Below are 17,559 nucleotides of genomic sequence, written 5' to 3'. Positions count from 1 at the left end.
GAAAGGGATCTGAAATATTATCATATTATGCATTCACCTTTTGCGTACGTATGCGTGCCGTTCCGTGAACTGTGCTGCGTGCGATGGGTGCTTTGCGGTGTGCCAAATCTTGATCGCTTATCTGCTCCGGGGGCGTCTTGGGTAACACGAGCACACACAGACACACACACACACACTTGGCATGAAAAGAATTTCGTTTTGAGTCGTTCTGAGTAAAGAGACGAACGATTGAATGCGTAGGAAGCGTTGCTTTTATCTAACGATTGCGTTAAATTCTTCTTCAACGAAATCATCGAATGGTTTATGCAAGGCTTTCGCAAGAATTGTAACAAATATTTCATTCACAGATTAATAGACAGTTTTGTTATTCACCTGAATAATGCCTACCAAGCGAAGGTGATTCTTTTTCTCTAACTAAAAGAGATCCGATCCGAATCGGGCAAAGTTATCAATCAGCAATCCCGGGTGGGGTTCATTCGACCCCACCGTCTTTCCTCCCCTCGATTGAGGGAGGGCAGCTGTGTCCTTAAGCGGAAAACATTTCCACACACACATACACACACGGAGACACGAAAAAAACGAACGGAAATTCAATGTAACAAGCTAGTCAGCGATTGAAACGATACCGAAACGACCGTCCAAGCAACTTCCGCTGTAAGCTTTCATATGTGTGCGTGTGTGTGTGTGTGTGTGTGTGTGTGTGTGTGTGTGTGTGGGGAAAGGGTAGGAAAAGCAAGAGCCAAAGCAATAAAAAGCAAAAGTATCCGACACGCTTGTAAGCGTGCCTAACGGACCGTTTTTCCACGATACTGTTCCACTCAATCACTCGATTGTGTGTGGCCTACATGAAGGGTGCTTTTCCTAGTAAGTTTCCTTCATTTTTTGTTGTTGCTGCTGCTTGTTGCCAAGCCCATTTCCTTTGTCTCCCTTATCGGGCTCGTCAATCCGGCCGGGTGCTGCCCGGAAGCTGAAGCACAAAAAAGGGATTTGTGTTTAAAAAGAAAAAGGATGCGGCGCTGTATCAGCTGCACATTGAAGAGCGTTCTTCATTATCGGTGATTGAGATGGAGATCTCTCTCTCCCTCTCTGTCTTAAAATAGAAAACAACACTGCATAATAATTACGGCGTAAGCTTTAAGTGAATTGGAAAGCTTTCTATAGGCATAGGCAATTATGGAGCTTCCCTTCAAAACAACTTCTACTCCCTCTCCCGTTGCAGTAATTAAAATCAGAACCTTGCTTAATCACATATTTGGGGAAAATTCCGCTTTCGCCGCTTTCATCACACAAAATATTCGTCCTCCTTCTCCTCTTCGCAAAATATTTTTTTCAAAAGCACTCAAAAGCCACCCACCCAGAAAACGTTCGTCGAGGCCACAAACACACACACACAAATAGGGCTCACTGTGACTAAAAAGTCAACAAACAAAACAAAACAAAAAAAGTCGACCAAAATAATTCTTCGCCGTGGCTGTGTGCAATTAAATTTGCATCATGTTCAAGTTTGTTCATCTTCCAGCACCATCCCAACCCGAGACAAGATTCTTCGTCCTCGGCGAGTTCGGTAAGTTCGGTGAGTACTTGCAGATGATCTAATGGACTTTCGAGTACCGCGCGCGGGTGTACTTAAACCTCCAAAATCAGCAGACGGGCGGCTCCGTTTACCGAACACGAGCTGTGTGAGGTAAGGTAAGAGTGAGTAGCAAAGCAACTACAGCAAAATCATCATTTTGACGGTCCAAAAGTCTTTCAATATACATAAAAAAAGCAACATGCAAGCTCCTAAACTTGCACCTGCAGGAAACAAATAGGAGCAACCACAAAAAGCGTCGAATGGCGGAAGTGCTTGGAGAAACGACTTTGTGGACCAAAAAAGTAAAAAAAAGGTAGCCATCTCATCAAATTATTTTTTCCCGCTGACCGTTAAAGCGACGTGCGAGCAGCGACACGATGATTATTCGTTTCGATAAGCGATTAGAATGGGAATAAAAACAAACCCGGTGAAGCGTACGTATGCCATTACGAACCAATTCAGCATCATACGTTGCCCCGAACCCGTACATCCGTGTTGAAAATCAAAGTGCCTTCCTTACCAAAAAAAAAGAAGCTACAAAAAAGGTAAGGCATTTTAAATAAAATAAAAAAACCTCCCCAACCACCGAAGCCACCGTCAGATTTTGCAATGCGCCCTTTTTTATGCGCTTTGGTTTAACCTTTTGTTTGGGTATGTGTGTTTGTGTTTTTTCTGTGTCCTCTCCCTTACCCTCTGCGTGCCGATTTCTTGCGCCGACGACGGGTGAAACTTCTGCAACGGTTCCGGCTGACGTCAATGAACGGGCTATTTATTGCGATATGAACAGATGAACCGATGCGATACACACACAAACACACAAGAAGAGCTGGCAGTCCCCAGTTTTGCTTCCTTCCTCGTTTGGCCGCAAAGAAAAACGTCGCAATCAGGCATTAAGGCAGTCTGTGTGTGAGTGTGTGTATTCTCTCAATATCTTGGTTTGGGGAAAAGGGTTACCATCCTCATCGGGGCTGCCATCCGCTGTTCCTTCCCTTCTGTCCGGCACAGAAAACAAAAATTGTAAAGAAAATCGCTAAGCACACACACACACACGATAATACGGTACTACGTTGCACGCCCATTGGACGTGTCCTGTAAGGATAAGCCCGTACTACACCATGTGGCGCGATATTAAAACACACAACGGGCCGAATGAGGTTGCTCTTGGAGCTACTGCTGCCGCCTCATCAACCGATGATGGAATGATTCTGGTGCAGAAGCGCGCCAAAGAGGATAAAAGCTCACCGGGTGTACAAGGGAGGGGAAAAAACCAAGCATACATAAACACTCGCGCACAAAGTGAGAGAAAAAGGAGTTTTATCTTTATCACCAACGGAAGGTCTTTCTTGTGCGATAAGCTTGGGCGAATGGGCCGGCAGTGTTTAGGGTTTAGCTCACTGGATGGTATAAAAACGCCGAAAGAAAACGTAAGGTAGCACAAAAGATAAATGTTAACAAACATACGTACATACACACACATACGAACTAGCGGCACTAGCTTGCTACGGCAAGCCTATTCGCTACCCCGTCCGTGGAGGCAATTTTGAAAAGATAATATTACCAACACACTGCTTAGCGTACGGAAAGGGAAAATCTGCGCAGAAGTAGCTTTTAGCTGTATTGCTTAATTAATCAAGCATGGTTTAACAGCGCAACAAGACGGCCTGTATGTCCTGAGGCTTGTTAACCGTGCGCGCTCGCTGGGGTGGCATACGAACCGCAGTGTGAGATGCGGCCGGCGTGTGTTCGTATCTTGAATATAGTGTGACAATTTAAACGATTGAGTTGAACGAGTTGTGAGCGTGTTTTTCTGTAAAAGGAAGGAAATTGCTTAACTCTTTTGAATAACATTCTTGATGTTGATTTTGTGTTTATAAAAGATTGGCAAACGGCATAAGACGTTTCCACTATTAACGCTCGTTTCTTCACGCTTTTTTACCCAAATGACCTTCCATGGTGTTTGTAAATAGCTCTGCCCCCACCCAGCCTCAGCCCAGACCACCATTTCATTCGAAAATAGGTCAAACTCATCGTATTTCATCAGCTTCCATCCTAAGGCATCCATGGCCTTAGGAACGAAGCCCACGATAACCCACGAGCTTCATGCAAAGAAATGCAAACGCGCCCCAGTTGTTCAAACAGACTGTTTCGCCGTTTCTGTGCTAACGCGCAATGGCTTTGTGCCCAAGCACTACCGCAATTGAGCCGGCGGAATTCATCTTAAATACATTTAATTCCTTCCCTACCCCTCCTCAAAGCTCCCCAACCCAAAACCTTCAATCGATAGGAAATACGTATCCTTATCCGAACCATTCCGACAGCTTACGCGCTTCTCCACTGCTGTTGTTTGCCCAAGCACATGCCCAAGAATGGGAGAGGGAATTATTTCGTGCCGCGAGTCCGGATCACGACCAACAAAACACAACATTGGCCCGTTGGATTAACACCCAAGCCCATCAAAGCGCGGAATGCGCTCGGCGAAAGGCAAATAAAACCGAAACTTATTGCCCAGCAATTAGCCGAATGAGACCCCCCCCCCCTGCGGGCGAAAGGAATTAGCGTCAGCATTAGTGCCCAAAGAGTCGACTGGCATCGAGCTGGACTGGCACTGGCACGATGGAGCAATTGGTGGGCATGGTGATTCAGTAATTGCAAGAGCATGTTCAGTTTGGCACGCTGGGAAATCAAGCGCTATTTAATGGCATTGATGGAGGATCATAAAGCCATGCTCCCGGTGGAAATCATGCAGCGAGCGCTAGAAGTTCTGCCCCAGGCCCGTTTACTGAAGTGGAGGAGCGAGTATAAAGTCACTCTATGGCAACAAATGCATTGGGTTTGTTTTTGTTAATAAATTATATGAAGATAAATGTTAAGTCAAGGAAAAAACAACCTAAAATCATGAATATTAATATGAAATACCAGATTCTATGCCATTTCACTTTCATGTGGTTAAACTCTCATCAGCATTCATATAAACCACAAACACACACACACACACGTGCGCGCGCGTTTCATGCCAATTTTCCCACCTGTGGTGCTTGGCACGGTTGCCAGTATGCCAAAAACCATGCTGCCAGTACCGTGAAGCCCACAAACCAACTGCCATGTTACAATGGTACAAACGTCATATGCCAAACGGAAGCGTATCAAAGTAGGCTACGTATCAAGGGAAAACTTCACCGAAAAAAAAGAACACTCCGAAAAGCAGTAGCAGGCAAAGAAAACTCCATACACACACACGCAAACCAACGTTCGCTTCCGAAAATAAATAGCTGCACATTTAGCAAAAACGATTTGTTCACACCCGCCTTCCAGCCCCCTGCCTTCTAGCCACGCTAGGCCACGCGACCAACATACGGAAGGAAATTCATTCGAGCAAATAGGAATTGATTGGAAAAGTAATTGCACTACACACACGTACGACGTCCGGCGGAGGTGTGAGCGGTGGTGTCGTGTTGGCATTGGACAAATTGCACTGGGCACTGGATGGGTAAATCACATTTGCGTTTATTATACGCGGTGATGAGATGTGGAGAGAAGAAGTTTCGCCACCAGCGAGCGCGCATTTGGGAGCAACGGTTAAGCTGGATCGGCAGAAATTGGAACTAGTGAATGATAATCTTGAAAATGGATCATTAATAAAGTTTTGGGGTGTAAAAAATATGATAAATATTGCTAATAGGATGTTATTCTACTGCTTTAAAGAGTTTACTCCTGGTCACGGCACCAAGGGGCTGATTCTAACCGATCTAAAACTGACTTAATTAAAGCTTATTTAAATGGTTTTTTTATATTTTTCATTGAAACAAAATACAAAATGAGCCACTGCTCTCATAGAATGCTTCGTAATTATGTCTTGACTCCTTCGCTTCCGTGACACATTGCTGCATTGTCGTTTCCACACCAATCGTATGTCAACCGTTTCTTCACCAATCAATCTTATCCAGGTTCAAGCCTCCCATGACATGTACTGTCTTGTTGTTATGCCTGTCTCTCCTGCCTAATGTTATTTTTCCCCTCACTCTCTCTCTCTCTCGCTATTCTGTTCCTTTATTCATTTGTATCTCCCTTCCCCGGCACATTGTTAACCATCAGTCTGACACGAGAATAATAGACAGACAGTCGAAACGCCACCGTCTGTATGAGGTACATCAGCTGACACGTGCGGGTGTGTGCGAGACCGAGGGGAAGGAAGGAAGACGAGGTAAGAGACACCAGACAAAATACAAAATCTGCGCCATCTAATGACAATATCATTGAGAGTCGGTCACCCATAAAACCATTCCCCCGGTGCGGGAAAGGCGGGGTAGCGTACCACCAGTGGGAAGGCGGGTGGTGGCAGGCACAGAAACACACGCTTCGCTGACATTTACTAGTGCGCGCGCGGAGGTAGTACAGTAAACCAGAAAACTCGCGGCAGCATACCTCGGCCCATCCAGATACCTTCGGCGGCCGCGAAGGCAGTAGCCAGCTTGAGATAACGATCGGGTCTTTAAGCGGTGCTAAGCTGTCGCGGGCGTGTGTGTGACGTAAATTGCGACGTCAATCTCAGCGCGCGCGCGAGAAAGATGAATCACAAGAATACGCAGCAGCAGCAGCACCCGATGCCAGATTTGCACAGCAGACGGATCATGGGGCCAACAATAAGATAAAAACCCCTTTCAAAAAACGATCGATCCGGGTTCGTTTTTTGTCACTTGGAGCACTTTAAATTTGAACCACGGTCGATAGAGGACAGCAAAAAGGCGCACGCTCGCGTCCAAACGACCTTTCTCTCTCTTCTATAGCAAGATACGTTAAATGGCGCTAGCGAAATCGGGAAAGCGGTTTGGCAGATACTTACGGAAAAGCGAATCTCCTTCTCGAGCACGTTATCGTTAATGACCTGTATGAGACCTTCCTCGCTGGAGTGCAGGATCGGCACCAGAAAGACGTACGGTGATCTCGTGAGGGCCTTCAGCTGTTTGGGGAAGAGAAGAGACAAAAAGAAGAAGAAGAAAAATCAGTCAATGGCATTAGAATGGCAGTTCAAGATAAACATTGTCATTCATCCCACCGTTTTGATGAAGCACGATTCCCTCTCACTGATGATGCCGAGAGTTTGCAAAGATAAACACACACGCACACCAACTGTTCAACTTGATTGTTTCCATCCAGTAGCGATTCGCTTCGGGTAATGATGTGCCGTTTCCCATACGATTTTTGTGCCATTACTAAACGACACATGTCCCACACAAGCGGTGCTTGGCATACTTGGATAGGGCCTGTGCTTCCGAACTGATTAATGTGCGCACCTTTACTCCGTGTGTGTGCTCCCGATACTCCACCACCCAGCCTACTGCTGTAATAATGTTGATGCGTTGAGCTTGGTTCACCAATGTGCGTGCAATTTACGCAGATTGCATTGCTGGCGCCCTCCCAGAGTTCTCGAACACCGCCCGGGCTCTCCCAAACGCCCGAGATGCTCTGTAATGATGATCGTTTCTTGTGTGTGTGTGTGCGTGTTTGTATTGGAGTTTCTTTTTCTTTTCACTTCGATGTCGTAAGTGGTGACACTAACGATGTCATTTGTGCGCTATTTCTCGCAGATGAAAGGCTCGCTGAAGAGTGTGCGATAAGCGGCAGGCCCCTTCCGCCGGCATACCCATTAGCAGTAAAACGTGGGCCACGCCGGATGGGTTTTTGCTAAACACGTTTTTACGACCGATTTTGTGCCGACGACGATGTGGGCGTCGGGCAGGAAGGGTAGAAAGGGTGGATTATGATTGAATTGCAAAGCCAAGGCTCAAGTTCAAAGTGATGATTATCGTTCGGGTGCCTAAGAATGAGGGAAGCTACTGTGTTTGGAGGAGGTTTTAGGACTGTCAAGTAATTTAATTTTTTTTATCACTTCTCCAAATCTTTCATGATGTTACATTACCTTCTTTTGAGGCTAATCGAACGTTTCTAATTAATTAAATAATAATTGTTAATAACTAAAAGGTTCTTGGAAGTGCTAATTGCTGAGAAAAAAAAACTTACATTACTGAGGTCTTTGAAGAAAAGCTCTTTATCATGGAGTTACTCAGAAGGACTTTTTCCATTTTCATTAGCTGTGATAGGTGACTAACCGGTTAAGTGATATTAGTAAAAACGTCTGGAGTCCGTTATATGATCGTGGTCTGATTAAGTCATGAACATCTTCCGTTCTTGTTAGATCCGTCGCGTTGTCTATTAGACCACTCATCCCACCAGGGTCGGAGGCGCAAATGTCTTATTAATGTTGCTCCATAATACGCAGCGCAGACAATCTTCCGTCGGATCACCAATGACCCTTGGAGAGAAGCTTGTCGGATGTAGAGCATCAGCATATAAAAAGCCAAAATCCGTTACCCTTGAAATGTTTGATAGTTATTTATGTTCTCTTTGCCCTATGTTGGCATTTAATTTGCACATCTTTACAAAAAAACTTCATTCCGGAGAAAGAATTACCCTCATTTGACGCTCAACTGTTTAACAAATAAACAAAAATGTACATCATCCAAATGAAAGCCTCTGCACAACTTCCCTTTTGATAAACCCATTCATCGTGTCGTACAAACCCGGGCCAGTAGCCAGACAACCTCGCTATCGTATCGCCCATGTAATCAACGCTCGGTTTCAGAATCTGCTCCAAGAGTTAATTAAGTTTACTAGTTCTTCCTCTCTCTTTTTTTTTGTTACGCCCTGCGAAGCTACCAAGGGCGGGTGAAATTCAATCGCCCATTCCGAGCCGAACGCACAATCAACCGATTGATGGGTGAGCGCTTGGCCACCCCGAGGATGATGATGGTCACTTTCATGCGTGGTGAGGAAAAATATTACTACAACAACAAAAAACGCTACACAAACATGTAAAAAAACACACACTACCACCTGCTCCCTACCCCAACCAAAGCTTCCCAGACCAGTAACTTACGTGTAGATTGATTTTCATCTGCAGCTCCAGCGAGTTGGTGGTGGCGGAAAGGGATTGAAATAGATTCAAGATAATTAGCGGATCGCATGGTTCGTAGCCGGCCATCGACGGTGGGCCGGCGGTCGGGGCCGGATCGCCCCCATCGATGGACCCACCGTCACCGTGCACCACGACCGCGTCCTGCCGCGTCATCCCCGGCGAGGTCGGTGTCGCGCAATTTGATTCGGTCGTGCCGCCACCGCCACTGCCACCTCCTCCTCCTCCTTCAACCACCGTATCGCTATCGGGACAATCATCTGCGTTGTACGACATTCTTTTTTCGGTTGTTGTGTGCGGTTGTTTGTATATTAACTTATATTTTCTCTGCGTGCACACACGCGTGCCCACGATCTGCACCTATCTTTGGGTAGTATCACTCCGCGGGTGCGCTACTGTTGCGCCTATTATTTTATCACCACTTACTACCCACCCGTCCCGTGCCCCCTCTGTTTCCGCGCAAACACAAATACAACCCGCGTTTGGGCAGCTATTTAACGTGACTTTGTGAGTTTATCATTCACTGTTGGTTGCGGTTGCGGTGTCTCACTCGCCCAACGGCCACTAGCGCACGATCACGATCTTGCCGTCCCGCACGACCGAACCTACACAGCGTTTCACACTATCAACAACACAACGACAACCTCGTGGAATAAATATCGGTTCACAAACAATACGAGAAGTAACAAAAAAACTGCAGGCAACCGGCACCAACCGCAAATACACAAATACACAGCACGAGATAACACCGAGTGATAAAATGTGGCCGATAAGTGCCTAGTATTGCTCGTAAGTAACACCTCTCTCGGCGGGGGCAAAAAGGGGTTCAATAAAAAAAGAAGAAGAAGAAGGGGTAATTAAATTACACTGCCCCAGCCCTCGTGTCGCTGCACGGACGCACGAAACTTGATTGCAATCTGTGTGCCAAAACTGTGGTAACAGGATTTTTTTTTCGCACACACACACACACTCTCACTTTTTGTTCACTTTTCTTTCACTAGCAGGATGTGCGTTGGGATAGGTTAGAGTTGATACGTTTTTTTTGCGTAGCTGTTGGGGAGGAAAATGATAACAATTTGTTTTGCTTAGATACGTGGAACGAACACACCATGTGACAGGAGTGACATATGAAAGCGCGCGCAAAACACGTTTGGGCGAAAAGCCCGATTACTATGATCGTTTGCAGGGCGAGAGAAAGAAAAAAAAACCGTTATTCGGTTACTATGAACCGCAAGCACGCTGTTTTTGTTTTGTTTTCGAACTGTTTGTACCAAATAAACCACCACGAGCCGATAATTGATCGGTGTTCGATCAATTTATGTAACCGTGAACGGCATGGGGCAGCCAAAAAGCAACCGCCAAAAAGGAATCACACGCACGAGATAAATAAATAAACTGAGCACAAGTAATGTGATAAATTACTTGCTTGCTGGTTGCCGGCACGGGCACCACAGACAGAGAACAGTTTTTGCTTTTCTTACTTTTTTCCTTCGTCAAGTCGCGCTTTGCTTTTGGGCTAGCTTTCGTACGCACTTGTTTTGATTTGATTTCTTCTCTCTGTGTGTTGTCTTTTCTGCGCCTTCAACTACACCGGTAAGGATTCCTGCCTTCGGCCTTCCCGCCGTCGCTCATAAAACTACTACACGTGGCAGTTAAGCAGATGAACCAAAACTAAAACTCATTCACGGTCACGGTCGCAGTTGATACGGCAAACAGTGAGATCCTTTTCGAACGCATGGAGACGCACCGTACAGCGGGCCCCAAGCATGTTCCTACGGGGGCCGGTCGACCAGTACGACCGTAGCGAAAAACCCAACCGAACGGAAACAGTAAACTCGCGAGACTGAAGCTTTGTTTTGGTTTTCCGTGCTCTCTTATCACATCTCGGGGAAGTTGTTGCATAAAGTGTGTCGTGCGTCTGAGAGAAAGAGAGCGGGAGAAGGAGTACAAGAGCGGACTAATGCAAACGCGCGTGCAGTTTGCGTGCGCGCTCTCGCTCTCTTTCTCGGTATGCTCTTTTGCCGCCTTCTCCAGTTGGGGACTGCGTGCTGTCGAGACCGGTTTCTCATCTTGCAAACGTGTTTACGGCGTGCCGTATTTTTGGGGGTTTGTATCCGAGGGAACATGGGGCTTTTTTTGGTGGGTGCGTAAGGATGTGATGGGTGAAATGAAATGTTGCAATGTGTGTCTCATGTGTTGAAACTCATAAAGATATTTTTGAACATTTTGGGTAGCATAAATATAATTTAAAGGAAACACTAAATTAAGTAATAACTTAAATGTGTATTTTCAACGGCAAATGTAAAGTTACTTCACATGTAGTAAAGCTACCGATTTTAAAGGATTAGTTTTCGAATTAATATAATTTATTTCATCAGCATTTTTGGGAATTTATGGAATTTTACGTTATTTTAATACATTATTCTGAATCATTTTCATGTTTTTGTTTATTAAATGTACAAATATCTCACAATTGTTATAAATAACTCTTTGCTTTTACAAAACAATGAATCCCTCACTTGAAAATCACGTAACGGCCTTTTCAAGCGAACTCACCACAGCACCGTTCACCAAGCGGGCGAATCGCGGCGAAACGAGCTGTCAAATCTGCGGGCGAAACCAGCTGACAGCATCGTCGTGCCATTTTTCTTCCCGTTTCTTGCTCTTTGGGTAGCGGCAAGGCAGACATCTTTTTTGTTTGGTGTGATAGAACAACGACATTTGCCGCGTTTCGGTCGAGCGTGTGAAAAAAAGCGAATTTGGCCAACATTTTCCGCCCGCCAGCTTCCGATTAACCTTTACCGCACAAGAAAACACTCCGACCATCGGTTTGCCGCCCGGAAGTTGCCCATCAGCAGACATCTTGTAGCGAAAATCGGCCCCTCCGATTTCGGTCTACGCTTGAGGGGGTTTTTCGGCGAGGGAAGCGGTAGCGTCGTCGGCCCGCGGTGATACCAGATTATTGGTCGCTTGGCTCTGCAAAGTATGGTATGTTGTGTTACACGCTTTTTCTTCCTCTCTCTTTTCCATTACTGTTTTCCGCAAGCAGAGACAGCTGCCTGTGCAGAGCCCACATTATTTCCGTGTGATTAATTGTAGTTTTGTAGTAAACAGTGCTGTTTGCTGACTATTCTCTTGCCATCCAATTCTCCATACCCGCACCACAACGTACAATACACGCGCGCCCCGGTCCGTACGGACACCATCGCACCGTGCCGTCAACGAGCAGTCAAAGATGTCTCGCTACCCGCACGACGCCAAGGTTTACGTCGGTGAGTTAGGTAACAATGCCAGCAAGCAGGACATCGAGGAAGCGTTCGGGTACTACGGGCCGCTGCGCAACGTGTGGGTCGCCCGCAACCCGCCCGGCTTTGCGTTCGTCGAGTTCGAGGATGCGCGCGACGCGGAGGATGCGGTGCGCGGGCTGGACGGCCGCACCATTTCTGGCCGCCGGGCCCGGGTAGAGCTGTCGACGGGACGGGGCGGACGCGGTGGCGGTGGTGGTCGTGGTGGGCCACCGCGCGGCGGCGGCAAGGGTGGCCGGTTCCAGTCCGACGACCGCTGCTACGAGTGTGGCGGCCGGGGCCACTTTGCACGCGATTGCGCACGTTCCGGGCGCAGGGGACGCAAAAGGTAGGTACCAATGGGGGAGGGAGATGATATGCACCGAAATATGGAGGGGGTGGGGGGGAAAGGGGTAAATAGATTTTGAGCCACAGTCGCTTGATTTTCTACTCGCAGGAGGGAAAGAGGGGATTTCTTTTTCGACATTTGCAAACACGCACTGTGTCGTCATTTCATCCATTTTTCGCCGACCGCCGTTTTTTATCCACACACATGCACACACACACACACAATCGACTACAGTTGCTTCCTGTTGTTTCGCTTACCTCATATACATTCCGAAACGAAATCAAAAAAACGCACCACAACTCGCCCCTAATTGCGTCCTTCATACTTAAACATATCCTGATAATCCCCCCTTTATAAAAACCCTCTTCAGAAAAAAAACTTAACTCATTCAGAAAAAAAAACAAAAACAAAAGAAAACAAAACAATTCCATCCTTATCGCTTCCACCCCTTTCAACAGTAGTCGAACCCGGTACAGCGACAGCGAAGCCACCGCAGGCACCGTTCCGCATCGAAGCGACTTGCTATCCATCGTAGTAGCTACTAGCGCCGACGACGGAAAGATAGGCATCGGTTGAAATGAAACTCGTCTCACGCAAATCGCAAATCGAGGGCAGAAACATACAAACAAACACACACACGAGGCAAAGGCCGACTGAGTTTTGTGCGCCAAATGTCACCAAAAAAAAAGTAGCAAAGATCAGCCCCCGTTCCGCTTCCCGGAAGAGATGGTCGGTTTGGTCAGCATGCATACACCGGAGCGGTCCGAGCACATCGGTTCGTTCGGGGTGTTTTCCTCACCGTGATCAGAAACGAAAGGGGAGAGCGAAAGAGAGAGAGAGAGAGCGAGAGATAGAACAAGTCTTGAGCCTGTCCGTCGTCGAAGGCAACGCGATCGAACGAAATCTTCTCTGCAATGGTTTTGCTGGTTTGAAAAAAAAAAACGCTGTGCCCACTACGACTTCACTGTTTACTAGACAACTAGAGCTTCTAGAGCGCACATCTCCTTGAATTTCTGCAAGAGAATCGCGTGAGTGTTTCCGTTAGTTAAGCCATTCCAATTTTTTAACACGTTTCAAAACCCTCAAAAAAACCGTATACCGTATTTTCATCCTTTTTATTACACCAACCCACCTCTCTCCCGGGTTATCGCGCATATCTCATGTACGATCGCAACTGTAAAGAGCTCCCACGAAGGGAGGGAGTTGTTCTATGTTCTGTATTTATGTGCTGGTTTTTAATGCTCCAAAAATCCCCCCTTTAATGTTTCTAAAGTGATCGTTTATTGGAGTCAGGCACAACAGCCTCGTTGGTTGCGTCCAAAAGGTTAAACGTGAGAAACTATTCGGACGGCCCCTTTCATTCGCTTGAAGACTATCCTGAAATGGGTACAAAAAAGCCGCGTAAAGAGTCAGCGTTTCTAAAACGGGCATTCGGATTGCCCTCTCTGTCCAATTCTAGTTGTTACTCCAAAGGAAAAAAGGGAGTTTCAATGAAGAAAGAGTGTACTGATTAAACTAATCTGTCGTGACGTGTGATAGACCCCCCAAATCTCCCTCCTGAACCCGTAAACGTTTCTGTATAACTAAGCCTCGCTATAGATTTCAAAACCGAGCCTGAAACATTCTTTTTTAAACAATCATCACCACTTCACACAATGTTTCTGGTCATCGCATGTTACAACTGTGTGTAAGCTAAAAAAAACAAACAACCAGGGAACTGTCTTACACCTAAACTCCCCCCAAAAAAACGCGCCGTTTAATAATTCATCGCGTTTTAATTTAAGTGAAATTTACATTTCGTTTTGTCGCCGCCATCACCACCACCATCACCACATTCATCACCATTTAGGCGCATTTTGCAGCAAATGAATGCCAAAACCACCCGGCGTTCCGTTTGTTGACACAGCAGTGCTATTTATTAATTTCACAATTTTTTCCCCTCCCATTTTTCGTCCTTCCCTTCTCTCTAAACCACGCCGCCAACAAACAGATCGCGCAGCCCCCGGTCGCGATCGCGCGAGCTGCGTACGCGTTCGCGTAGCTACAGCCGTTCCCGCAGCCGCTCCCGGGATCGTCGCTCGCGGTCGAAGGCAACGCCGAAGCGGGGCGCTGCCGCCAATAATCGCTCGCTGAGCCGCGACGTGAGCAAAACGCCCCGGCGCAACGTGTCGCGCAGCCCGTCGCGCAGCAAGTCCCGCTCGATCAGGCGTTCGCTGTCGCGCTCACAGTCCCGGTCGGTGTCACGATCGCGCTCCCGCCACCGCAACGGAGATCACTAGATGATGATGATGACGATGACGACGCGGAAGACGTGTGCTGTAGGACGCTAAGGACTTTAACAACAGAGAAAACCAACAAACAAACAAACATAATAACATCAACAGGTGTAGGGGGGTGATCCTTTTTTGCCTCTGGACGGCTGCTAGCACGGGCGGGGGAAGAAGAGATAAGGAAAGATAAACAGGGAAATAGTAGTGGGGAGGCAGAGAATCCGTATCCTTCATAACAACAAACGTCTAATCGCCTACCCGTGTGCAGCAGCAGCGGTTGGGGTGGCGGTTGAGATGCGGACCAAATGTTTACATGATACTCACAAGGACGAAAGGACAGTCAGGAAGAGATTAAGAGAGAGAGAGAGGGAAAGGATGAAATTGGAAGGAATTGCAATTAGTACGTACTTTCAGACCACCGAGCAAAGAAGTCGTAACAAGCAGCAGCAGCAGCAGAAAACACAGGACGAGAGGAGTAGAATTTTTCATCCGTAATACAAAACAAACAACCCCCCTGCTCTCTCCTTCTATTGTAAAACAGGGCCACAAACAGCGTGTAGGTGTGTGTGTGTGCGTGTTTGTGTAACCATATTTGAACCAAACCGCGTGTTCCAACCGCCTGAAAGGAAGGAATATCTCTTTCATCATACTAATCGATACACGAGCATAATTACACCGGCGTGTGTGTTTGTGTTTGTGGGCAAAAAGGGCTAAAACACACACACACACACACATTCTCTTTAGATACAAGTAATTAGGTACAGGTAGTGTGTGGAAGGTTTTTTGCATTTGCTTTCATTTTTCTCGGACATTCGCGTCAAGCTCTAGACCGCGACAGTTGTAGATTTTTATGTACTAGAATGAGATACCGGGGAGAAAGGAGGGAGACAGAGTAAACCTTTTGTGACACCTTAGCAGCAATAATACATACGGACGATTCAAGTGGTGGCAACCGAACGCGCGTGTCGTAAGCAGCAAAGCACCTCTTTCCCCCCATAACGGTCGCCCTTTAGTGTTTTTAAGCGTAAATCATACAATTTTTTTCATCCATTTTCGCAAACCAGTATACTACTTGAGAGAGGTAGGGAGGGAGAAGGGTAAGCAGAGAGTGTAGGCCATTTAATTGACACCGAATGATTATACTTTTTAAATACAAAACCTCTTAACACCACCACCACCATCACCAATCTTTACAAGCAAACTTGATTCTCACAGCAGCAAACAAACAGTACAACCGGTGACGACAGTTGATGTATTTTCCTTTTGTTTTATGATTTGTAATAATTACATTGTATGTGTCTTTTTTTTTCTTCACTTCTCTCATTTGTCTCGTGGCGATTAGATAAGTGTTAAGCAAAGAGTGTATGTGAATAAATTAAAACAAACAAAAACATCGATACAGTGTCTCGAACATTTGACCCGCGCGCGAGTCTGCTTGTTTTGAACGAAAAACAAAAATGCTCCTTTCAGTGATTCGGTTCAAAAATAACGCATTTATTTAATTCGTTTTAGGCTCTACTGGTTTACATGTATCCGTTTTGTGTTGCTGTATAGCTCCATAGTATCATGCAGAACACACGCCGTCTTCTCGATCGTTGGCAAATCGGTTGGTGCACGGCCCTCCGCTCTTCTTTTCCACACGTTGAATGGCTACCAAATATGGGGGACGATGGAATTGGTTTAGTTTTAGCTTCCGAAAGCCAACATTCTACGGATATTCTGGGTCCGCATCTTCCTCGTCGATCTGAAATATCTTCGTCACCGCTTCCGTGTTGAGTTGCTTCGGCCCTTCACAGCTGGTATCAGTGCTGGAGCAAGTCTGCACAAAACAAAGGTTAAATGACAGTGAACTAAAACAGCCACAATTGTACTTCTTTCAGCCAAACCACCGACCTCTCCCTCCCTACCTGACAGTTGCAAGACTTTGGCTCCATGTACTCGTACTGGCGCGCGGCCGGATCCGCATCCGGATGGCAGTGGCGCAGCAGGGCTACCGCTTTCGTCCTGCCGGCGTGCACGCACACCGGATGGTGGGACCGCTTGTACGGAAACCGCCAGTCGGAGATTTCGTTCGAATCACAGCGACCCCAGCAGGACAGCACGCTCACGTGATCCCAGCACTCGCGGCCCTTGCTGTCCGTCTGGGACACGCGGTAAGTGAACAGCCGCTTGTGGCAGCCGAGATATGCCGTCTTGGGACGATCCGCCGCCAGCTCCCCATCCGGCTCGGACGATGATCCTCCCAGCGTGAGGATCACGCAGAGCGCGGACAGCAGCAGCCGACCGTGCACCGTTCCACCGGTAGCAGCCATCGTCAACAAAATCCAGAACAGAAAATTACCCACAACAAACACACACACGCGCACTTTCTCACATGTATCGCTGGGCGATGCGGTTCCGGTGCAAAAACGGTTCCAAGAGGGGGAAGGGGGAAATTGGGAGATTAGTTGATGAGGGGAACGATGTAATCCAGATTTAGGAAGCGATAGCAACGGTTTTTAGATTCAACATCACTACCATCAGATCCGCCTGCTGCACGGGGGCCGTTTGGTGCGACACTACAGTTGGGTTTGAAAAGGGAGTCCGTTTTTATATTCCCAAACGCGGAGATACGTTGCCGCTTTCCATCTCCTTTCCTTTCGGGTGGACCATGCGCACAAGCGTTTGTCCTGCCAGTTGAGCAAAGTGACCACTCATGCATGCCGCGTGGGTGTGGACTGTGTGTGTGTGTGTGTGTGCACTTTATTAAGATGCCCAACCACCATCCATCCTTTCAATCGAGGATTAAATCCACATGTGACCGAGTGCCAGGACCAGGACTCTTCAAGGGAAAACAGCTGATTCTCGCCCCTTGGCCGGTGGGATGCAAATGATGACTTGTGCGCGGGTCGAACGCGCGTTGACTCAAGTGCCAGAGAGAGGAATGCAAATCTCACTAATCCGATTGCCGCCGACCAGTCAAGTGCGGCAGGAGAATTGAGAAATTATTGAAATTTTTACGAATCGGACTGGGGGAAGAAAAACAATTGCTGAAATGCGATAAAGAAAAGCAAGTTGTCCTGCCTGTTGCTGTAAGACGGACAACTACGACGCGCACGTGGACAACACCCTCA

The 17,559-nt window shown here is 47.0% G+C and overlaps 3 protein-coding genes across 4 annotated transcripts in view; 1 reads left to right on the top strand and 2 right to left on the bottom strand.

Annotated features, from left to right (window-relative positions):
* The window catches only part of LOC120955168 (cGMP-dependent 3',5'-cyclic phosphodiesterase-like), a 43,309-nt gene extending 32,914 nt beyond the window's left edge, over positions 1-10,395 (bottom strand). The window contains exons 1-3 of the mRNA XM_040375746.2: positions 10,291-10,395; positions 8,508-9,593; positions 6,414-6,530 (exon numbers count right to left, since the gene is read on the bottom strand). Coding sequence (XP_040231680.2) covers positions 6,414-6,530; positions 8,508-8,819 — 429 coding nt within the window. The 5' untranslated portion in view covers positions 8,820-9,593; positions 10,291-10,395. The remainder of the gene's footprint in view (positions 1-6,413; positions 6,531-8,507; positions 9,594-10,290) is intronic.
* Positions 10,396-11,201: 806 nt separating this feature from the next.
* Positions 11,202-15,843, top strand: LOC120955173 (serine/arginine-rich splicing factor 7). Of its 2 annotated transcripts, none has more exons than XM_040375758.2 (3): positions 11,202-11,531; positions 11,773-12,176; positions 14,167-15,843. In XM_040375758.2, exons 1-3 carry the CDS (start codon positions 11,529-11,531, stop codon positions 14,453-14,455), a joined length of 696 nt encoding a protein of 231 aa, XP_040231692.1. In that variant the 5' UTR covers positions 11,202-11,528; the 3' UTR covers positions 14,456-15,843. The 2 variants fall into 2 exon arrangements, with proteins under 2 accessions (XP_040231692.1, XP_040231693.1); XM_040375759.2 differs by having other exon boundaries at positions 11,203-11,531; positions 11,651-12,176.
* Positions 15,258-17,468, bottom strand: LOC120955174 (thyrostimulin beta-5 subunit). The gene is made up of 2 exons (XM_040375761.2): positions 16,354-17,468; positions 15,258-16,265 (listed from the first exon to the last, which is right to left on the bottom strand). The coding sequence occupies exons 1-2, from the start codon at positions 16,756-16,758 to the stop codon at positions 16,155-16,157; spliced, it is 516 nt and encodes a 171-aa protein (XP_040231695.1). The 5' UTR covers positions 16,759-17,468; the 3' UTR covers positions 15,258-16,154.
* Positions 17,469-17,559: the final 91 nt, after the last annotated feature.

Source organism: Anopheles coluzzii, chromosome 3 (assembly GCF_943734685.1).
Source record: "Anopheles coluzzii chromosome 3, AcolN3, whole genome shotgun sequence".
NCBI lineage: Eukaryota > Metazoa > Arthropoda > Insecta > Diptera > Culicidae > Anopheles > Anopheles coluzzii.
The sequence above is the reverse complement of the archived record's forward strand: the minus strand, read 5'-3'. Positions and strand labels throughout refer to the sequence as shown.